Genomic DNA, 22501 nt, shown 5'->3' with positions numbered 1-22501 from the left:
TAGAAGGAAGTTAGTAGATAGATAGATAGATAGAGTGGGTGTTGATTGATTGGAATAAGATAATTGTGATTATGATAGATAATTGTGATTATGATAGATAAAAAACAGATAGTTATACTCTAGTGGGTTTATTAGACGGACGGGCAGTAGCAATTATATAGCATAGCCTAGACCGGATTGGTTAGTGCCTATTTCAACGGGCTTGCCAATAGCAATGCACGAGGAAGGATTCATGAGAGGATCCTCTTCTGAGAAGATAGAGGCCGTCTTAATAAAGGTGTAGGCGGTTTCATAGGAAATCTTCTGGAAGAGTGAGCCTTTGCTTTGGAAGGCAACTCGGTTAAAGGAAACAATAGTACCGGAGTAAGTCATATAGTCAGCAATAACTGATAAGTGCCGTTTGTCTATTGTAATACCATAAACCGAGAAGACAGCTTCAATTTCACGAATAATAGCTACACGGGCCGCTTCCACCCCAAGAGTTTCAAGTACTTCCCAAATACTGTTAGAACGAGCCGTACGTATATCAATAACTTCAGCAATCTCAGGACGAGCAGCTGCTTCTAAAAGAGAGCGTAAAGAACAACCTTCAAAGATAAATTGTGAGTTACTGTAAGTACATGACTCATAGAACGTTCGGCTTTGAATAAACATCTTCTTAAGAATAGCTTCAATGCGGGGGAGATATAAAGTTTGGTAGATAATTGGGGCCGTAAGAATCATATCAATAAACTTACCATCCTCTGATTGAGCAATCAAGGGACCGTCAGTAGGATCTTGGTGCCGAATATTCTGGCCAATATCATTGTACTGTAAAGAAGGAGTTGGAGACTCGTCGGCTAACAAGTCTTCTTCGATCTTGTCTTGACTTTCTTCTTCTGGGGCCTGAGTAGGTGTAGCACTGGCTTCACTCTCACTAATATCTGAACTACTACTTTGAGAAGAGGATTCTTCGCCATCACTTTCACTTTCACTATCAGTACCACCACTAGTAGCAGCTGATTTAGTCTCTGTTGAAGGTGTAGTGGTTGGAGTAGTGGGGGTATTGATCTCTTCAATGGCCTGGTCCGCTAGAGTTTTAGCGACTGCCTTCATCTCCCGAGCAAAGCGTTGGAAGAATCCATCGGCTAAACCGCCTAGTACGGACTGTTCATACCCTGGTCTAGGCTCAATTCTGACCTTAACTATTCGTTGTGGCATATCACCCAGTTCATCTTCAGTCACCACTCGAATGGACTCAATCACATCGACTATTCGTTTGCGACCTCCGCGTTGTAATTCCTTGATTACTTCGGGATCCAGAGTACTAAGTGGACTAGCTGTAATAATAGGAGTTTTGATCACTCGGGAGGCAGTCATTACAATTTCACTTAGTCGGGGCATACCTAAGGTAACGTTCTTCCCTCCTACTCCGGCTAGATGGAAAGTATTCAAGGTCATTTGCGTGGAAGGTTCTCCTACACTCTGGGCAGCTAAAATACCAACGGGTTCACCCGGTTCAGCCCCTCGTACTACGTACTTAAGCCAAGTATCCATAGAAGGTCGTTCTTGAGTAGAACTGAGATAGCGCGGGGGTAGTAGACTGGGTTTAGTGCGGAGATTGTACAAATCAAGTCCATCTGATTTCTGAGAATTAGATACGTTCTCATTCTCAAATAATTGGATGGCATCACTAACTACACCAGGCTTACTACTTGCGGCTGGTAAAGAAGAGAAATCACCATTAACTACTTTATCCAGGTAGGCAGTTCGTTCGGGATGTGTGCCGTCATCACCATAGACCATTTGCAGAACCGATCCATCCGAATCACATACTGAACCATCTACAGCTACTACTACTCCCTCTAAATGTTTAATCAAGCACCGTTGCAAGTATCCTGATCGACTAGTCTTCACAGCCGTATCAATTAAACCTTCACGACCGGCCATACAATGGAAGTAGAACTCTTCCGGATGCACACCAGTTAAGAACCGCTGACTAATAAATCCAGCTGAGCGCATAGCCGTTTCATTGGGCATAAACGTAGGCAAAGTCCGACCTGTGCACATAATAGGCACCCGCATACCTTCTAGTTCCTGTTGGCCCAGCATAGAGATGATTTGACCTAAGTTAACTAAACTTCCTTTAGCCCCAGAAGCAACCATCAAGTACATCCGGTTGCGCAAACTACTACGCACCAGTCCTGAACTGACTGCTTCTAAGGCAACTGAGGCCGTTCCACTGGCAACTTCACCTACGGCCGAATCAAGTAGACGTTTAACATCGGGTACTTCTCCCTGTGTAACGGCCATGTACGTATCTAGAACATAATTAGGCCGAGTTTGGTAGAAGGCTTCAGCTTCAGCTGCTCCTTTAACTCCACCACAGAGAACGGCTTCTTCTCGCTCTTTCTCAGCCGTTTCAGCTACCATTAAGTCATCCATAGTACAGGAGAAGCCCATACTAATCAGAGCTCGATTAAACAACTGGCCTAAGGCCGTAAGAAGACGGTTAGCCATTTGCCCACCATAAGTTTCAGCTACACTATGCACTAGACCATAAGCCGTTGTGCCAATTTGTGATTTATCCAGGGATCCAGTTAAGAGTTCTCCTTCCTTAAACCGTACTTCATCGCCTAAACGCGATTGGCCCGTAAAGGTCGGTCTAGTTCCTAAATTCTGCACTACCGTAGAAATAGCTTGGGCACCCGTGAAAAGAGGTCTAGGCCGCAGAATAGTCGGAGTCGGCAGAGAAAGACCAGCACTCTGTTTACTACTGAGAGCCGCCACTACTAACTGCCCAAACTCTTCCGGATCAATAAATACACCCGATTGTGAGACTAAACTACCCATAACCACATGATCCTGCACATGACCACGCACTGGATTCCCATTAGTAGCAGAGGCATAACACTGATTAGTCGAACAAATTTCCGCCGCCTCAACTTGGGCCACTATATCCTGAGGAAAATGGACGTTCATTTCATCACCATCAAAATCAGCATTATAAGAATTACAGTTAACATAATGCAATCTTAAAGTCTTTGAACTAGGCAAGACTTTAACTCGATGACCCATCATACTAACCTTATGCAAAGAAGGCTGTCGGTTAACCAGGACATAATCACCCGTACGCATGTGTCGCCAAACCCGTTTAGTAGGTGCTTCTGGCTCTACTGTTAAGGACTCGTCCATTAAACTAGCTACAGCATGGGAAGAAGGACCTACATGAGCCAGAATTTGCCGGGCTAAATGAGAGCGTTGGGCTTCACTTAAGTATCTTAAACTAGTTAAACGACCGGATGCATCTTCAACATATTCAGCTCCAGGATAAACAGGGCCATTCTCAATAGCAGCTTTTAAAGCCTGAGCGTTCAAAGCCGAAACTGGTTCTGGGAAAGTCAATTTCTGGGCAAAGACTTCCGGCACTCCAATCTCATCTACACCTAAGGCCGGATCTGGTGAAATAACCGATCTAGCCGTATAGTTAACTCGTTTCCCCATAATATGTTTCCGGAACAATCCTTCTTTCTTCTCAATCACTTCTTTAACTGACTGATGTCCTTTTACCGGTTCATTGTACAACATTCCTACAGCATCTTGTAAGGCCAAGTAACTACTAGTTATCTGACTAGTCTCAGTAGTATATTCAGCACAAAAGATCTGCTGACATAAACCAACAATCTTCTGGTACAAAACAGTTCGTTTAGCATGTGTTTTTGTTCCAGACATAGTTATATCTATCGGCCGAAACCCAATTGGAGTCACTGCTAGAATTTCCAAGAAGAAAACCGGCAAGAGAAAGTTCTCATTAGGTTTCTTCTCATAAGCCAATGGAAACAATCTTTGTAACAACTCCATCTCATTCTTAGACAATTCCTGAACTAATCCCACCGCCTCAACCGGCAACAATAAACTATTCTTCTTACCACTCAGTTTACCTTCTACTACATTACTACTAACATCACCATTACCTTCTACTACATCACCACCCCCACTACCACCACTACTACTAACACTACCCCCTTTAACTGCACTGTACCCTTCAACTAGAATCCTTAAAGGTCCTAATGTAACTGTTTTAGACCTTGATCCACACCACATACAGTGCCGGAGTTGCTGACTAAGTATTTCACGTAAGACTTTCTTACGTAGACCGGCTGCTCTACTCCGACCTAACTCTGTTTCTTTCCGGCACTGCATTTTACTCCCTTCTTCTCCATCCACTTGCTTAATCCACTCCTCCTGCAATAATGTACTTACTTCCTGTAACTTCTCCTCATCTTCCGATTTAATAGCTAACTTAATCTCCTCTACTAAATCTTCCCTACTCCTCTCTACAGCAGCAATTTGCAAGCTATACCCCCGACTAGCCAATCGACCCATCTTAAACCGTTTACACCCCCAGCACATACGTCCCAGTAACCTACACAACATATCATAATGCATTGGATTGTACAAAGGCAAAGGCAAGTCAATATGTCCCAAATGGCCAGGACAACCTCGTAATCCCAACCCACAAGTCCGACAATTAGCTTCTTTAGTCGCACCTAGACGTAAATCATAAACTGAATTCTCTATCGGATGTCCTAACTCATCAAAATCACCCCCATCCCTTATCGGAACAACACTTTCTTTTCTTATCTCTTCTGGACATAAAGCACTAATTAGTACTTTCGTTGGTTCAAAGAGCATGGGCAAGATCTAAGCATAAAACTAAAAGAATTTGTTTGATTATGTCACAAACAATCGATATAAGTGGAAGGTTTACCGAAACGGGTAATTTATTACAGATTGAATATGCTCGTAAAGCGGCTAGTAAAGGGAATACTGTAATTGGGGTGCAATTTAGCGAGGGAGTACTTTTAGCCGTAGATAAGCATTCTTCTTCTAAAATAGTTGATATTCAGAGTTTAAAGACTATTACGGCCTTATCTCGGCAGTATGCTATGGCTTATTCTGGGCTTCCTCATGATAATAATGTGATTACTTACTTGATGAAAGACTTTACTAAGCAAGTACTCTTACAGTCGGAAAAAGAACCGGCTGAGGAGTTCTTTTTGGGAACACTTAGGGAGTATTTGGTCTATTTTGGGTCTTATATGTCATTGCGTCCGGTGGGTTGTGAGTTTTTGATCTCTTCTTTAGGCCGGGGTAAGGCTAGTTTATTCCATGCTGATCCATCAGGGAGTATAAGTAAGTGTCGGGCTTATGCGGTGGGGTGCAATGCACAGGCGGCTAAGACGGAATTGGAGAAGGTTGATTGTACGGGGTATACTTTGGAGGAGGCTATTCAGTGGGTTGTACGGGTGATGCACTTATCAAGGGATGGAATGGCTGATGGAACCTTTGAGATTGAAATGATGGCTGTTCAGGCTAATGGAGTGCAAAAACGAGTTGACCGCCAGGTAATAGAAAGGTATGTTGCCGAGGCGGCGGAAATCTCAGTACAATAAAAGGTATACGAGTGTATAATTGGGTTAAGTTATGTTATGTGTTAGGTGTTGTTTCTCTTTAGTGTTACTAATTGTAGTGTCTAATCCTAAGTCCATCTTAACTCAATCTTAACTAATACGTATTCTATTAAAGACATTCCTTGAAATATGGGTGGATACCATTTATTGAGTAAATAAGGGTGTATGTGAGTATGACGTCATATTGGGTTGGTATTAGTATGAGTATTAGTTTAGTACTACTAAGTAGTGAGTAGTAAGTAGTGAGTAGTAATCAGGTTGGTATTGTGGTGGTATTATGTTAGTAATTGGGTAGTGGTTGTATGACAGCACCACACCAATGCATTATACAGTAGTAACTCTACTAAACTCAACCCAAACTCAACTCAACTCAACTCAAACCAAACTCAACTCAACCCAAACTTAACTTAACCCAAGTTTAATGGGCGGTAGTAGTGTGGTAGTAGGAGGTTATGGATAATTATGGTGAGAGGGACTAGTTTGATCTTTGGCACTAAATACGAAGTTGACTTAATCCTATCCCGTTCTAATCTAAAGTAATGTATATACGCATGAACATCTAATGTTTGTAAATGTTTTGTGAAGGAAGTGAAGGATATCTCCAGAACCAGGATATACCGTATTGGGTTAAGGGTGGATGCAAAGAAGATGGACTAGGAAAGGAATCTACGAGTGGAGTTACCTTGCAGATGGATAAAGGAACAACAACGACGGCTTTTATAGTTAAGGAAGGAATGGTTGTAGCAGTAGATTCGCGAGCTACAGCTGGGTCTTATATTGCTTCGCAAACAGTTAATAAGGTCATTGAGGTAAACAAGTACTTGTTAGGTACAATGGCTGGAGGTGCTGCTGACTGTTACTATTGGGAGCGAATGATGGGAAGGTATGCTCAGAGTTATGAGTTGCATTATGGTGAGAGAATTACTGCGGGTGCGGCTGCTCGGCATTTATCTACTTTAATGTACCAGTATAAAGGGAAGGGGTTATCATTAGGAACAATGGTTTGTGGCTGGGATACTAAAGGGCCTGGATTGTACTATGTGGATAATGAAGCCAACTATGTGAGTGGTAAGTTGTTCTCTGTAGGCAGTGGGTCTTTGTTTGCCTACGGAGTGCTAAATGCTGAGTACCGAGAAGACCTTTCCCGGGAAGAGGCTTTAGAACTAGGCAAGCGAGCGATATTCCATGCAGGACATCGAGATGCTTACTCAGGTGGCGTAGTTAACTTGTACTTTATTGACCAGGAAGGATGGCAAAAGGTCGGATCTTACGACATCTCAGCCCTATACCACGAATACATGGAGCAATAATAAAGTAGTGAGTTGGTGTTAAGATATGTTTATTGTATTAAGATATGTTTATTGTGTTGTATTGTGTTGAGTTGAGATAAGATATGTTTGTTGTGTTGTGTTGTGTAAAGATAAGATATGTTTATTGTATTGTATTGTGCTGAATTAAGATACGTCTGTTGTGTTGTGTTAAGATACGATATGTTAAGATGTGTTGTATTGAGTTAAGATAAGATATGTTACGATATCTTAGCTTGAGATCCTTCCTGTTTTATGTTCTATATTTGGTAGAGGATCTTGTCGCTTGTATCTTATCACCTATACTATATCTCATATGTGCACAACTCTATGCCTCGTCTATACATAAATCTATGCTAAACCCATATAGCTCTAGGCCACAGATAAACCTATGCTGCCGCCTAGTCCATATTCTTTATTGGATCGATACTTGGGCATGCCGAATAGAGCCTGAATGGAGTGTGTGGTTAGGAAGCCTATTGGTATAGAGAAGGGTTGGGTGGTGGTGGTGATAAAGCTGCGGTGGATGGTTTGGGAAATGGGTGGTTGCTGGGTAAAATGGGGATTGGTCACTTATGGGCTTAGTATTGGTTATTAGGAAACAGGATGGTCGGTGAATGGCACTGGGCGAGAGAAAGACTTTAGCAGGCGAGTGGCTTTTTAAAGGTCTGCAGAGGGTGGCTGGGTTCTTGCGGATCTTGCCTTTGCCTTTTGATCTTAAGTTCTTGCTCTTCCTATGGATTGAGTTCTTGGGAAGTCTGGCTTATCGGTCGTGGGTAAGTGGCTGGCGCAAAGAAATAGATCAACAGGCAGAAGAAGCGACAGACAAGACCGACACGACTAAGCATAAAAAGGTAGCAGTCTTGCTAGATGGAACTTCATGTCGAGGGCAAGTGATTCTAGAACGACTAATTACGATGGGATATTTAGTGATTTATCCGGATGGATCTTCAGCTAGTTCGGACGACCGAGTGAGTATTAAGGCTACACTAGATAGAGAAGAGTCAGCAGAAGCATTTATTAAAAAGGTGGCCGTACGTAATCCAAAGGTCGACCTACTAGTGGTCAACCGCCAGCGATACGTACGCTTCTCCAAGAAGTCCAATCCAATTCCGGCCCTAGAGAAGAAGATCATTCCTTCTAAGAAGAAGAAAGGCTTCATTACTAAGCACGGATCGTACCGCGAGTTAGACCGTATTATGCTCGAGAAGGACCCAAACTTACGTCATAATTACTTGCTCAACTTCCTGGTGGTTCGAGGTCTGGCTGAAGCCTTGAAGAGTGGTGAGGGCGTGGTTGTGTTCTGTACTGGACGGGTGTTCAACTTAGTACAAAGCACTGTCGCTCAGGTAACTCTACCCAGTCTCTTCTTTTCCTTCTGTTACAGCCAAATGAGCGTAGTCCTGTTGGGTTTGGGAACCAAGTCAAGGTATAGCTATTTAGATGTGCGCGTGGTAAGTACGGGGGTAGGCCTAGCGGATATCTTTGGTTGGTCTATACTAAGAAACAAGCTGTTTTCATTTTGGGCGACTAATACGTCGGAATATGAAGCAGCCGTAGTAAAGGCTATTATAGCCAAGAAGAGAAAGGAATTAGTGACCTATGCTGATGCTGTGTTTAAGTTGCCTTTTGATAGTAACATTGATGGATACGATCGGGCCAATGATCTTTGGGAGCAGGCAGAAATGATATCATAGACTGACAGTTGCCTAAAGATTGGCAGGTGGCTGCTCTAGCACAGGGTCAACAATACGCCATTGCTCCTCTAGTTCGGGAATGGTTGAGAAGTTCTGGTCCGTCTGTGTTTGGAAGAGGATTTGGGCAAATAGTGATTGATATGCTGTATGCCTTGGGGGTGATCCTTCCAAATAGATACGCACTCTCTTAATCAGTGCCTTTTTATAGAATAAAGAGAGATGGATGTATTCCTTTGGGGTAATAGAAACCTCTAGTTGTCCCTTAAGTTTAGCTGGGGCAAGTCGAGTCTTCTTCTTCGTGTTCTCATAATCATGTTCACCAATGGGTAAATCACAGACATAAAGAACACCGGCTGGACTCAACTCCATAATCACTCCGACAAAATGAGTCTTCATCTTCTTCCCACACTCCAGGACTAAAGGCAAGTTCCAAATCCCTCCAAGATGTGTTTTGGTCTTAATGTACGTTTCTAGTGCCGGGGCTGTAATGCCATGGGCTTGCAACTCGGCCTGGTAGCCCGAATAGACTTTCTTAATGGTTGTTTCCGGTTGTAAAGCCGCAATCTCCTTTAGTACGTCTAGTTTACTGCCCGGTGTTAGAGCTAAAGTCACCACTAGCAGTAAATGGTTCTGAAGTACATCCCGGCACATTCCTGCCCCGTTGAAGTACCCTAACCGTCCCTTTACTCCCGCCACTTCTTTGAAGTATCCGGCAATGCTAGACAAGTACTTCGGCTGAATGATCTCTTGGTAAACTGGATGGCGATGGATTTCTGGCATTTGCAATAGTAGAGTCTTAAACAAGTAATGGTCTACACAAAGTACTTGCTTATTTATATCGGCTACTTGTTCCTTAAGCAAATGGAAAGAGGCTAAAGAGACCCCAAATGGCTTCTCGGCCAAAACAACTATACGGCGCTTACTTTGCTTAACCTGCTCAATAATACCGGGATAGACTTCAGGTGGAGTAGCCATGTACAAATAGATCGGTTCATCTTCCTCCTCTGGCAGTTCAGTTGCTAGTCTAGCTAAGCACTCTTCATATGGCCCGTAAACATACTTTATTGCTAGCACTGTCTCGCGCAAGTACGTTACACTTGGATCTATTCTACGAATAAACTCTTCTGTACTCATTACAGTCCGGGCATAGCCAACAATACGGGGAATACTCACCCCTGAGTTTTTAAGGATATCCCACTGTGGCATCTCTTTAGGAATGATTTCCTGGTCTTCTGCCTTCAGGTACTCCGTGCGATTACGTCGGTCGTGTGGAAATGCTTGTGTCATCGGACTTTGATCGAGTTTAATGGTTGATACTGAGCTGCTTAGGGTTCCTTGGGTCATCTCCAGTTCGGCCTGATTATATTCGGTCTTAGTACATTGACTTAGCTTCTGGCGAAGCATTGTATTGATGGCAGGGAAGATCTTCGTGCGGCAAAGGTCTCCAGTACACCCTAGAATGACTAACATTGTTTTTTTAGCATGCAGCCGGCTAAGATTCCGATTTGGCTGCAAAGCTCACGTAAAGATAAGGATTTACATTCTATTTTAGCCGATTTGAATGCTTTAGAGTCTTATACGGCCATTCAGTCGATCGTACAGACAATTAGATTTACTAGTAAAGTCAACTACCGACTGAAATGTACAATGGTTATCTACTTGCACTTGCAACAAGAAGGATTTCCAGTGGTTTTAGAAGATATGGTTAAGTACAGTGGAGTTAGTAAGTTGGCTTTACTCTCCCTAATTAATAAGAATAGGGATGTTTTGCCGTATACTTTGTGGCCACAGCTAGAGTATGTACTCAATTTACAAAGACGAGTGGCCAAAGCTTTGGAAGTGGCTCAAATTGAAGTAGTTGATTGCCAGGAGAAGATTAAACTACTTTACGACCGAAAATACTTCTATACGCATTCACCTTTACTGGCATGTGTTTATTTATCACTACCCGCTTGTAATCAGTCGGTTAAGACAAGTACTCCAGCTTACGTTGTAGCTATGTGCCGCATGATTGTCAAACAAGCAACTACTTCACTAGCTAGTGTTAAGAAAGAGATTGCGCGTATACTGGAATTCTTAGGAGAAGGTTTAGTCAGTACCCCAGATATATATCAGCACCGCCGAGCCGCCAAAGACAAAAAGATCGCCCAGGCAGTTGCCCTCTACCAAAACCCAGTCCAAGATCCCAAACCCTATGCCACCGATTATGAAAGTCTCCTGATTGAAAACCTCGTCAAGAAAGACTTCGCACCCGCCACCATCGCCAACCTTACCAAAAGCGGCATGGAGTACTATGCTGATTTTATCACCAAATAACCAAACATCATCGTATCAATAAATTAACCCCCAATATCTAATAATCACTCAATCCAACCCAACTCAATCCAACACAACCCCACCTCACCCAACTCAACTCACCTAACCCCACCCAACACAGCTCAACTCAATTCAACACAACCCAACCCCACCCCACCCAANCAATATTAGCCTAGTTTAGGCACAAGTTTATACTCATCAATAATAAAGGAAGTAGTGCCGCGTGAATCAACTGAAAGTCGAGTGGCCGTAGGAACAATCTTCTGTTTAAACAACGGACAGTCCAATGTAAGAGTTTCGTACTCACCACCCTCACCACACATATTAAAGTCTTCTGGCTTAAGACTAGGATACTTATCTATTTGTCCGGCCACAAAATCAGCATACTTAACCAGAACTTGTGATATATCTTGCCCAACCAATCCAACCAAAGGCTCCTCCCCCGCCTTAACCACAATCGAACTAAGCCCAGCCCCAACCATTTCCGTCAACAACTCCTTTTGCTCTCTCTGCCATAAATAAGCCAGCACAACTAAACCCAAGCGCTGACATACATCAGCTACACGGCAGTATTGATACTGCGACTTAATTGCCCCAACTGCCACTCCACTAAACTCGTACTTCTGCTTAAGCGCACTCAATCCAATAAACAGATCTTCAACTTCATCATCTTTTGTAGCCACATACGGCATCGCCCGATTATAAGACATCCCTTGCGTAACTATCGTCTCCAACGGCACTTCTAATGCCTCAGCTATACCCGGCACTACATTATTACCCACATACTGATACATATAAGAATCTTTCTCTTCTCCCGTCTTAAGATTAACCACAGCAACTAAATGATGTCCATCTTTTTTAGATAACATTAGATTGTAAATACTATCTTTACCACCACTAAGTAGAGCTATAAATCGCATCAAAATTTTCGGCCAATGCCTCGTCTCTCTATTAGTGAAGGAAATGACCAAATTAGGAAAGAGTATATCGAATTAATGGCCGAAACTAAAGAAAAGAGAAAATCATCTTCTGAAGGTTCTTCTGGCCTTTATTCAATCTATTGTCGTGCAAATGCTCTATTAGACTCAGTTACGAATGCTCCCGAGCTTAGATTAGATGCGAATGTGGCGGGAGAAGTAGTTGATCTTGAAAGTAGTCGGTTGGCTAAATTATGTGCTGGAGATAGAGTAACTCCAGAAGAGTTCATTTCATTGCTTAAAGACCAGCCAAGTGGTTTGCATACAGATTATATCACTACTATCTTTCGTGGCTGTCGCTTACCAGCTATACTGGTGTTGAAAGAAGAGGAAGAGATTCGGCCGCGCAAAGCACCTAGGAAGCCACTAGAAGCTTTGCCATTAGAAGTACCTAATACAACGGCCAAGCCACCCCAAGACCAAATAGATGCCCCAGATAAGATCAAAAGGATTTATCAGATCTTACAAGAACAACAAAGATTGCCGGTTTTACAGTTGGCAATTGTTCCTAATGACTTTGCTAAAACGATAGAGAATCTCCTTTATTTGTCCTTTGCGGTCAGAATCGAACGGGCCTTTCTTGTTCAAGAAAACAACACTCTCTATGTTACGTGTGACAAAGACCCACAAGCCGTGCAGTCCTCCCATCTTATTCTCACGACCACACAAGAAGAGGTTGAAAAGGCCATTCAAGAGTTTCAAATCACCAGAGCCTTATTAGAGTAGTACTATTTGGTCAATAAATCGTGTATATGTATTGAGTTGTGTCAAGCCGGTCAAGTCTAATAAATGGACTATTATCTTAATCCGATTCTCTATTTTGATTTGACTGGCTTATTCTTTATCACTGCTACTTCAGATCAACTTTGTCTTAACTCCACACGTCTTTCCTCTAACACGACTATACTATATCATAGTACGACATAGCATATCATAGTACGACATAGCACACCAAAACACGACTATACTATATCATAGTACGACTATAGTATATCGCGTTACATTCACTAGACGGCACCACATACCAACACAATACCAACACAATAGCAACCAAATAAAAGTGCTAGCTCTACCTGTGATTATAGGAAATACTCTCGCTCTCAGTATAAAATGAATAAGGATGGGCGCCGAGTGTCTTTTTGGTCTTCTTTGTCTTCTCTGCACACTCAATCTCGCTGCGACTGCGGTTGACTGATAAGTCTAACGATTCTTTTGAATCTTGCCCAAAGATGAACTTCTCTCTTTTCTCCTGCATATTGTCCTCTCACACTTGGGTTATAAACCACGAGACAATCACAAAACACACCTGCTACGCACCAATCAACAACAACTTCAGCGAAGGATCCAATTCCCAAAGGCGGGAAATTTCCCGGCATTATTTCTATATATACGTCAAAATTCCGACTTGGTAATGTTCTATGCCGTTGAAGTTCTAGCTAAAGGTGGTAAATTAGCTGCTGCTTGGATTGCAGCTCACTTTGACCGTAGACTTACTAAAAGTGATCTGCAAAGTGTGAGTATTGCTGAAACTGTTGATGATATCCAAAAAGGCCGTGTGCCTGTTCTGGCCCTGAGAACGTCTAGCCATATTTTGCTGGGACTTTCTAAGATCCTCTTCCGGAAGACCAAAATCCTCTATGAAGAGTGTCATACCATAGCTTCCCATCTCTCTAAGACTGAAGTTTCTAAGTCTGCCACTCCCGTTTACAAAGAAGCCGATCGGGCTAAAATCACACATGAAATTCGGATTGATAATTTCATTGGAGGATTCTATCCTACTACTACCAATCATTCCATTAATGCTAACCATTCGTTTGCTGCCAACCATTCCTTCAGTGATCTTGAGCTGCCCCGGACGTCTCAAGTAGCTAGGGCTTCGCTTGGTTTTACTAATCTAGACTATTCCTTCTCACTCAATGATATTTCTCTGGATACTGCTGTTACTTTCCATCGTGATGAACTGGAATCTGACGTACAAATAATCAACCAGGGCAGCACTTCCCTCAACACACTTAACAATCTTTCCTCTATCTCACAAGGCCCGCCCGCTGATATGCACTCAGCTCAAAATCTACCTGTTGACAATTCAATCCCACCAACTGATCAGGCCAATCTACCCAGTTCTATTGTTGATAATCTCTCCATTTCTAATAACAGTCTCACCACCCACCCTAATCCTAGCACTTTAATTGAAGCCGAAGTCAGCACTCCTCTCAAAAGAAAGCAAGCCACTCCTGAGCTTATCAAGAAACCCAAGCTAGACACTCAAATATCTATTACCAACAATAACCTCACTCTAGCCCAAAACATTGCCAAAGCTTTCCAGCCAACTCAGCCTACCCATCGGTTCGATCTTCCCGTCCCCAAAGAAATCCAAGAGTTCTTCTTCTACCCCGCACAAACTCAAACCCAAGCCTCGTCCCGACTTTCAATTGAAATCCCTCGGCGAACTTCCCTTTCCGCTATTGAACCCATTCCTCACCACCCCCACACTTCCTTTGAGAACTCACTTGATCAGATCAGCTTGCAAGCTATCTCCCCCGAAGACTCTCTTCTCGTCCAGCCCAATACTAACTCCATTCATCTCCAACCCGAGCTTCCTTCCAACCTCTCAGCCCACCCCGAGCCAGCCGATCTCTCTTGCAACAACCTCTCCCATACCACCACCCAGCCCAACCCCAACTTAACTCTTCCCATCACTAGTTTGACCACCACCATATCCGATCCCAACTCCCTCCCCCGAGACAAAGCTGAGGCATTCTTCTCTCTTCTTTTCCAAATCACCACCGGCACTTGCTCCGCTACGCAATCCTCTCCCTACAGCTCAATTATCATCACTCCATCCATGCCCATTTCTGTGGCCTCCTAATCATATTATAATACACACCACATAATCATTAGATCAATAAACAACAATTACTGTATACTCACTTAGATCAACTCGATTAATCAATTAACCAACCCAACCTAATCATAAATGTGAAACGGCCAACTTGAAGCTCACCGAAAGCGAAACAACCGCTATTGAGTTAGTTGTCGTGTTATTAGAAAGGGATGCAACGGGTCAAAGACGTCTATCTTCCCTTTAGATTGATAAGTATTTTCAAGTCATTCGCCAACTCATACAAACTCGAGTATGTCTGTGTATATTTGAAACTAGTAGCTGTTAGATTCACACAATAAAGCATCTTTATTACTTTCTGTTCCAGCCACCTCAATGTCCTAACCCAATCCTAACCCGAAAGTGAAGATTGCCACTTTCTGCGAATGATTTCGGGATTTCACTTTCGGCGAGTTTCAACTTGGGCGCGCAACAATAAATACTGAACCATATCATATTCTCCCCAATCTCTAGAAAGCTGTCCTACAGAATCAACTTACAAATCCATTCGCACACTCTCTTGTTCACTATTATGGCCATCTAAATACTATTTCAACCCAATCTAAAGTCAACTATGTGAAATGTTAAAATATCTTAAACCACTTCCACTTTTCGATCCAGTTGGCTTTTTGTTTTATGTTTAAGATGTATTGCTATTATTAGTTGGCTTAATAAATGGTTAATGAACATTGGCGATAAGGACAAATAGACTTTATTATAGGATATAACGCGACTGCTTAATTTCAACTCAACAGGCTGTCTTTGAGTTAGTACTTGGGTTAGTATTGAGTTAGTATATTTTTGATCTCAATGCCATATCAGATCTGTAAACATCAAACTCAACTGACCTTTGAACCACGAATCTAAACTCTAAACAGGCATTAGGATTTTGAATCTTATCTCCTAACTTATGCAAAAAGCCATGATAATTCCGTATATCATCAGACAGTATGGTGTATTGATTATTAGTCGCACGTCTTAAACGAACAGCATCATCAAAAGTAAACCCAGCACGACGAACCATCCCGGCCAGAGGCTTATTACCACGCCTAATCTTCTCTGTTTCAGTCACCAAGAAAGTCTTCGTTTCACTATCATAGAGATAGTTATAGCCACACATGTAAAGATGAGAATTAAGTGGATGAATATAGTTAATTAAAGGACTGTTAAAGATAAGATCAAGATCATTTTTGTTAGAAATAAGCGTTGGTTTGCATATAAGCAGGTGTTGTCTTGTCTTCTCCGATGCTTGGTTACTACCCTCCTTCAGCACATAGGTTGAGAATACTTCTTCCAGCAGATTAATATCTTCCGAAGAAGAGGAGAGATAGATATATTTGGCAAGGTTTTCTACTAGACTCTCATGATCTGGATGAATGACATACTTTTTGGATTTAGAACCATTGATTGGTCGAGTTAAGGTCATATAAAGCATAAGAAGATCCGGTACATCACAAACAAAGTCCCGAGGGATAGAAAAAGCATTCCAAGTTCCCTCAAACACCGCCTTCAAATAAGATGCTATCTGCTTAACCCGAGGCAAAACTGCCGGCTTAAACCCTAACGTTTCATAGAACCCCGAATCAATAAACTTATCACCACTAGCTGGATGTACAATATAACCTTTGTAATATCTTTCCAGTGTGTCTTGAGCCCAAACAAAGTTACGATCAGCTAGTTCTTTTAAGGTGTATAATCCATTCGTAGATTTCTTAGTTTCAAGTATCGCAGCCGAGCCACGGCATCTTAAGACAAACATGCACAAGCCAATTAGTATCTGTAACCCAATAACGATTATTTTCTTCTGATTAGCCATGTTAGGACAAAAATATTAGCAAATATAATCCAAAATTACCATATTAGGAAATACCAACCCAATACTAACCTAACCACCAAATCAAACATTTTTACTACCTATCAATCATTTTGAAATACCAACTCAACAATAACCAAATCCAAACACTAACTCAACTCAATCCAAACACCAACCCAATCTTATCTTATCTTAATATTAACCCAATACCAACACAATACCAACACAATAAGGAATGCCCATCTTAACTAATACATACTCTATTAAAGACACACCTTGATACAACATAATTGATCATTTATTGACTGTTGATGATGATGAACGCGAAAATGACGTCATACTCAAATTTTAATAATCCGGCTACTACTGAGTTAGTTTGAGTTAGTATTTGATATGATTCAATTTCTCTACTAACCCAACAATAATACTAATACAATCAACAATGAATAAACGATTTAGTGTAAGGAAAGAGTAGTTTTTGTGTAACAACACTTCAGTTAATACCAACTAAGCCGTTAGATGGCAAAAAAAATGCAGCGGAAGAACGAGCCTACTCCAGAGCGTCAAGAATCTCCCAAACGTCTTCTTATTATAACTCAATCTGCTAATAGTCCAAAAACAAAACCACTAGTAGACTTCTTCCTTACTATCAAAAAGACTGCAATCAAGTACATAGACCATACTAGCGAGTGTTTACCAACCATTGATAATACAGCAACAAGCAATGGTAAGTTAGAAGAGACTATGAAGAGACTCAAAGCTTCTTTATTTGTTTACATTACTACTACTAAGAGTCAACAACTTACTCTTATCTTTGGACGTACTTATGAGTACCAACTAACCGATCTAGCCAAGTTTACTCTCACTACTAATCCCAGTACTCTTTCTACCCTTCCCCTTCCTACTTATTCTCTTGCTCTTCTTCTAGTTGCTAATCGAGCCCAAAACCCACGAATTCAAAACCTTCTTTTAGATCTCTATAAAGAAGCTCTACCACCTTCACCTTCTATTTCCATCTGTACTCATGCCATTGCTCTTTCTTTCACCAACGATTCTTTCAGTCTTACTATCTTAAAAATCCAATCCAGTCCATTCTCTCTCCAACCCATCTCCCCAACTCTTAACTTCACCTTCCAAGCCTCCCACCATTCCGCCCCCGAAGTCTTCCAAGAATCCCAACGCACTATCAGACAAGCCCCCAAAAAGATCAAAAACATTGAAAAAGGACCTCTCAATACCATCATCGGCACACTCCATCTAGAAAAGCAAGACCTTTCCGAGCTCAAACTAAGTAAAGGCCGAGCCCTCCGCAAGCACTCCCCCTAACACCATAAGACAAGTTTACAATACTATAGTATTGACTCACTATACTACTTATTTAACTAAATACTCATATTTACTTATCTATATCTTATCTACATCTTATCTAAATTAACATCTTATCTACATCTTATCTATATCTAACCCAACTAAATCAAAATCAAAACCAACTATTTATCTAACCCAATACTTACCATATCTAAACCAACTCAACTGAATACCAAACCAATACCAAACACAATACTAAACCAACTCAACACAATACTAAACCAACTCAATATCTAAATCAAAATCAAAACAAACAATTTATCTAAACCAGTACTTATCCAGTACCTATCCAGTACTTATCCAGTACTAAACTCGCCCCAACCAGTACTAAACTCACCCCACCTCACCCCCACCTCAACTCAACTCAATGAAGAGAGTAGTTTCTTTATTTTTAATTTTTTGTTCCCCCAGCCATGGCCACTACAGGAAGAAGACTAATTATAGATGGAAAAGACCATATAGTAGGAAGACTAGCTGCTTTTGTAGCCAAGTCACTTAGAGAAGGATATGAAGTGATAGTTTTAAGGGCAGAAGGTCTAATCTTCTCTTCACCAATTGACCGAATGATAAAGATATACAAGGATAAGCAAAGGAAGAGGTGCTTAGTTAATCCTAAGAAAGGACCTTTCCACTTTAAAGAACCCTCTAAATGCTTCCGTAGAGTTACTAGGGGTATGCTTAACTATAAACGTACAATGGGTTTAGAAGCCTTTCAACGCTTGAAGGTTTATGATGGGATTCCTTTAGCCTTTGAGAACGTTGAGAAGGTTGTTTGCAGTCATGCTTTAGCTGAGACTCAACTTAATCCAGTGACTAAACGGTGCACATTAGGAGAGATATGTACGCGGATGGGATGGAATAATGGAGAGATTCTGCAGAAGTTTGAGGAGCAGAGACTAGCACGGGCTAAAGTAGTTGCTAAGGAGGAGTCTCAGAAGCAGAAGAAGAAGCAAGAGGTTCTTAATAGTGAGTCTTTCCAGCAGGAGCTCAATGACGTAATTGCCAAGATTGAATAAATCCTCTTGTTCTGATTTAGTTTGGTTTGATTTGATTTGATTTGGTTTTGAATTGATTTGATTTGGTTTGATTTGATTTAGTTTAGTTAATGTTATCTTAATTTGGTTTGTTTTGATTTGGTTAATGTTATCTTATATAAATCCTATCTAAATATTATCTTAATACTATATAAATACTATCTTATCTATTTAGTTAATATTGTCTTAATCTAAATATTATCTAAATGTTATCTAAATACTATCCGTGCCATCCCCTACACATCTTAATGAGATTCTCAACTCATTTCTACTTTTAGACGAGTAAGTACATATAATGTAGATATTTATTCCTTACTACTTTAAACAACTCAATACTAACTCAAGCCAACTCAATTAGAGTATAGATATACGACGAAGATTGAGAAAGGACTTCCTATGACTTCCCAAGACTCTCTATGACTTCCAGGAGATACATGAAGGATTCGCACAGAAGAAGATATCAGAACTAGAAACGGTTCAGAATCGCATACCAACTCAAACTTAACTCAATACTAACTTGCCTCTCGTTGAGTATATTTGACTGAGAGGTCTCTATCCTCCCCTCACAACAACTACCATGTATATCTGTGTTCCATGGTATTGACTCTAAAGAAGAACAAATATGTTTACGGCTCACCCATTCCAAAAGCATCAACTTTTGGGCTCAATAGAGTCTAGTTCTGCTTTTGGTATAGATAGTGCAGGAGATTGAGATAGGCAAGTCTTCCATTTTAGTGCTTCATAATTAAGTCGCTTCTAATTAATCCATTGGATATATCAATTTTCATTTAGATAAAGTTGCTTTATTTTTGAATATTATGGCTTATCTTAAAGTAGTTAGAGATGCGAATGCAATTAAGCTGTTTCGGTGCAAAACGATCAAGTGCTCTTTGTTAATTATGTTGTGTTCTTTGTTAGTAGTGTTAGGTAGTGTTAGGCAGCTTTGTAGTAATGATGATAGCAGTGACGGTAATAGAGATGATGATAGCATCGACGGTAATAGTAATGATGATAGCAGTGACAGTAATAGTGATGAAGTTGTTACGGAGGAGATAGCTTACATAGACGAAGGCGGTTGGTGTAAATCAACTATCATGACTAATCGTTTACTTGCATTTGGATTTAGGCTTAGCTCTGAGAACCAGGTCGTACAAATTAAGCCCTACACTCCAGAAGAAACAGTGCCAGCACTATCAGTTCCGGATAATATTACAAATCCCAGTTTGATGAACTCTACAGAAAAGACTACCAGTTACATAGTAAAATGCCCCGAATCAAAGCTAACAGTAATAAGCCCCGAGGTTAATGACGTACACCAATTGTGTCTAAATTTGGCTAAGTTGAAAGATGTTGCTGTTATTCGACTCACCAAGGTACAGTTTAAATGTAAAGCAAACTTCGCAAGTAGTTATACGGCCTTATTACACGTTATATCTCGAATTGTCAACATGCTAGAGTGTGAGAGTCTGGAATTAAAGTTATTAGAATCTGAGACAATAAGCCATTATACTTCGCCTGGTTTAGAGTCGAGTTTGGAAGAAATAAGAAAGGCAAACCGGTATGTTGGCTCTAACTCAAAATACAGTCTCATAATTGATGACGACGACTTTTATCAATACCTTCCGAATCTTAAGGATTTAGGTATTCCCCTTCTACGCCTAATTTCCAATCTTACTCTGTGGTATGCAGAAGTTACTCTTGACCACTACTTGCCATGGTTGCCCTTAGCAAACAACTACACCCTCTGTTTGCGCGAGCTCGGTAGCACTAACCATATTGACTTCGTTGCCCTCCACAATCAAAATATCAAATGCCGAAAGATTATTGTTCTTAATATGCTTGCCAATCTAACTCTAGTTGGCCTTGAAAATGCTACTGCAGATATCCATCCCAAAATAACCCTAGAGCTGTATTGGCGTAACCTTCGATATTTGTGCTATTATAATGAGTCTAAAATTAGTGTCTACTCTATTATAGCTATGGCTTCAGACCCGCTAGATGATGTAGTGGCGTCTATGCTTCTTCAAGTAGACTCTTCTCCTACTTGCCGGGTCATTACCACCAAACTAACTACCCAAGCCCCGGGCGCGAAACATTGTTGTGTTGAAGACAAAGGTACCCAATACTGTAGAAAACGTGCCTGTGCTAAGGAGGGTATTTCGTTTAAAAGATACACGGTTGAGTATATAAGTGGATGTGGTGGCCTGTTAGATACGTTAAAGGTGCTAAAATATGATCTACATGCTCTGTATAACACGTCGATAGAAGATCTGAAATCGAAAGGAGTCAAATGTCCTGGTAAAGTTCGCCGGGGTAAAATGTGGAAGCTTCAAGAACCAGTCAATCTCCAGCTCAAGATTGTCGAACTAATGTACCAATCGCGCAGTTATGGCCAGAAGAAGAAACCCGCTCCATTTTGCCAGAATATACATTACACAACCATTAACATTAGTGGACCGCCAATATCAGAGCATAGGATTGTTGTGTCTTGCCAGGATCTTTTAGATCGGTTTGTTAACATCACCGCCAGCAAACTTAAAATAGCGAATGTCTATTCTGAATATGCAGACATGATCGAATGTAGCCTATCTAACAAAGGAGAAAATAACCAAGCCTCCAAAAGACCCCGACGCCACCTTAATCTTGAGACTTTGGTACTCGATAATGTCGACAACCAAATTATCTCCAAACTATTGAACGAATACACCTTTGTTAGTCCCGTGGAAGTGCATATTCTGAACCAACGCTACCCGAACCTTGAGATTGCCTGGATTCTCTCCCATCCTATAGGCCAAAAGATCACTAAACTTGTGCTTAATGGCTTTGTTGACTTAAATGACGTGAAGTATTACGAGGAGTATAAGAAAGAAGATAGGCTCGCGGAACTCCCACTGTTCAAGTACATAGAAACAATGAAAGCCAAAGACAAAAGCGATCCTGCCACTGGTCTTGGTCTTAATAGACTGATTCTGCAACTGGAAGGTGTCAATTGCAGTAAGTATACTGAAGTCTTAGCCGAGTTTGAGAAGCTCGGTATTCGATGCCAAGTTGTTCCTTTTGCGGCCTACGTCAATCGTCCCATAGATAAGTACAAAGAGTATCTAATGGCAGCCACTCAATATTCGTTGGAAAATAGCGAGTTCGAGATTAAACAGCAGCTACAACTCTACGACATTAATCTAAAGGATTTAGAAGCAGATCTTATTGATCGCTACGAGAAAGCAACACTAGAAGCAAATTCAAATCACTCCCAAAAACCCCCTATCCAGAAGACTCCCGTTAATGACCTATCGTTATATTTCTGTGAGGATCAATTCTTAACTGAGAAAGATTTCGTGAATATTCTTAGGTGGATTGCCTGCCAATTTACAGATGTGAAGACATTGATTCTATACAATCTGAAGACTTCAGATGATGAGCAAAATATCATATCCTCATGTAACTACTTCACTGCCGGCCTAGATACGCTTGAGTTTATTGAAATAAGAGATGGAAAACAAGACATTCAATTGAAAACGCACACAACGCACAATATCAGATTGGCCGAGTTTACTACCTATAAGCCAGGTATACTTGTAATGGAACATACAATGCTCCCTCGCATTCTTGGTCAGAATCTCGCAGAGATGAATCCCGAGTCATGTTTGTACAAGTT

At 41.2% G+C, this 22501-nt stretch overlaps 13 protein-coding genes across 13 annotated transcripts; 9 read left to right on the top strand and 4 right to left on the bottom strand.

Annotated features, from left to right (window-relative positions):
- Positions 1-153: 153 nt before the first annotated feature.
- NEHOM01_1903 (DNA-directed RNA polymerase I subunit RPA1) lies at positions 154-4674 on the bottom strand (the record flags this gene model as incomplete). The annotated part of the gene is made up of 1 exon (XM_051490781.1): positions 154-4674. The coding sequence occupies one exon, from the start codon at positions 4672-4674 to the stop codon at positions 154-156; it is 4521 nt and encodes a 1506-aa protein (XP_051346741.1).
- Positions 4675-4715: 41 nt separating this feature from the next.
- On the top strand, positions 4716-5435 carry NEHOM01_1902 (20S proteasome subunit alpha 7; the record flags this gene model as incomplete). The annotated part of the gene is made up of 1 exon (XM_051490780.1): positions 4716-5435. One exon carries the CDS (start codon positions 4716-4718, stop codon positions 5433-5435), a length of 720 nt encoding a protein of 239 aa, XP_051346740.1.
- Positions 5436-6025: 590 nt separating this feature from the next.
- NEHOM01_1901 (20S proteasome subunit beta 5) lies at positions 6026-6763 on the top strand (the record flags this gene model as incomplete). Its single annotated transcript, XM_051490779.1, has 1 exon — positions 6026-6763. The coding sequence occupies one exon, from the start codon at positions 6026-6028 to the stop codon at positions 6761-6763; it is 738 nt and encodes a 245-aa protein (XP_051346739.1).
- A 614-nt stretch (positions 6764-7377) lies between these two features.
- Positions 7378-8457, top strand: NEHOM01_1900 (uncharacterized protein; the record flags this gene model as incomplete). Its single annotated transcript, XM_051490778.1, has 1 exon — positions 7378-8457. The coding sequence occupies one exon, from the start codon at positions 7378-7380 to the stop codon at positions 8455-8457; it is 1080 nt and encodes a 359-aa protein (XP_051346738.1).
- Positions 8458-8469: 12 nt separating this feature from the next.
- NEHOM01_1899 (glucose-6-phosphate 1-dehydrogenase) lies at positions 8470-9927 on the bottom strand (the record flags this gene model as incomplete). Its single annotated transcript, XM_051490777.1, has 1 exon — positions 8470-9927. One exon carries the CDS (start codon positions 9925-9927, stop codon positions 8470-8472), a length of 1458 nt encoding a protein of 485 aa, XP_051346737.1.
- Positions 9928-9939: 12 nt separating this feature from the next.
- Positions 9940-10773, top strand: NEHOM01_1898 (uncharacterized protein; the record flags this gene model as incomplete). The annotated part of the gene is made up of 1 exon (XM_051490776.1): positions 9940-10773. The coding sequence occupies one exon, from the start codon at positions 9940-9942 to the stop codon at positions 10771-10773; it is 834 nt and encodes a 277-aa protein (XP_051346736.1).
- A 167-nt stretch (positions 10774-10940) lies between these two features.
- Positions 10941-11693, bottom strand: NEHOM01_1897 (diphthine-ammonia ligase; the record flags this gene model as incomplete). Its single annotated transcript, XM_051490775.1, has 1 exon — positions 10941-11693. The coding sequence occupies one exon, from the start codon at positions 11691-11693 to the stop codon at positions 10941-10943; it is 753 nt and encodes a 250-aa protein (XP_051346735.1).
- A 15-nt stretch (positions 11694-11708) lies between these two features.
- Positions 11709-12476, top strand: NEHOM01_1896 (uncharacterized protein; the record flags this gene model as incomplete). The annotated part of the gene is made up of 1 exon (XM_051490774.1): positions 11709-12476. The coding sequence occupies one exon, from the start codon at positions 11709-11711 to the stop codon at positions 12474-12476; it is 768 nt and encodes a 255-aa protein (XP_051346734.1).
- Positions 12477-13161: 685 nt separating this feature from the next.
- NEHOM01_1895 (uncharacterized protein) lies at positions 13162-14619 on the top strand (the record flags this gene model as incomplete). Its single annotated transcript, XM_051490773.1, has 1 exon — positions 13162-14619. The coding sequence occupies one exon, from the start codon at positions 13162-13164 to the stop codon at positions 14617-14619; it is 1458 nt and encodes a 485-aa protein (XP_051346733.1).
- An 802-nt stretch (positions 14620-15421) lies between these two features.
- On the bottom strand, positions 15422-16447 carry NEHOM01_1894 (uncharacterized protein; the record flags this gene model as incomplete). The annotated part of the gene is made up of 1 exon (XM_051490772.1): positions 15422-16447. The coding sequence occupies one exon, from the start codon at positions 16445-16447 to the stop codon at positions 15422-15424; it is 1026 nt and encodes a 341-aa protein (XP_051346732.1).
- Positions 16448-16975: 528 nt separating this feature from the next.
- On the top strand, positions 16976-17770 carry NEHOM01_1893 (ribosome production factor 2; the record flags this gene model as incomplete). The annotated part of the gene is made up of 1 exon (XM_051490771.1): positions 16976-17770. The coding sequence occupies one exon, from the start codon at positions 16976-16978 to the stop codon at positions 17768-17770; it is 795 nt and encodes a 264-aa protein (XP_051346731.1).
- Positions 17771-18225: 455 nt separating this feature from the next.
- On the top strand, positions 18226-18828 carry NEHOM01_1892 (large subunit ribosomal protein L13Ae; the record flags this gene model as incomplete). Its single annotated transcript, XM_051490770.1, has 1 exon — positions 18226-18828. One exon carries the CDS (start codon positions 18226-18228, stop codon positions 18826-18828), a length of 603 nt encoding a protein of 200 aa, XP_051346730.1.
- An 836-nt stretch (positions 18829-19664) lies between these two features.
- Positions 19665-22501, top strand: NEHOM01_1891 (uncharacterized protein; the record flags this gene model as incomplete). The annotated part of the gene is made up of 1 exon (XM_051490769.1): positions 19665-22501. A coding segment is annotated over one exon (2837 nt), but the record flags the coding sequence as incomplete, so codon positions are not given.

The sequence above is a fragment of the Nematocida homosporus genome (assembly GCF_024244095.1).
Source record: "Nematocida homosporus strain JUm1504 chromosome Unknown 4547, whole genome shotgun sequence".
Taxonomy (NCBI): Eukaryota; Fungi; Microsporidia; genus Nematocida; species Nematocida homosporus.
This window is presented reverse-complemented; position numbering and strand designations above follow the sequence as displayed.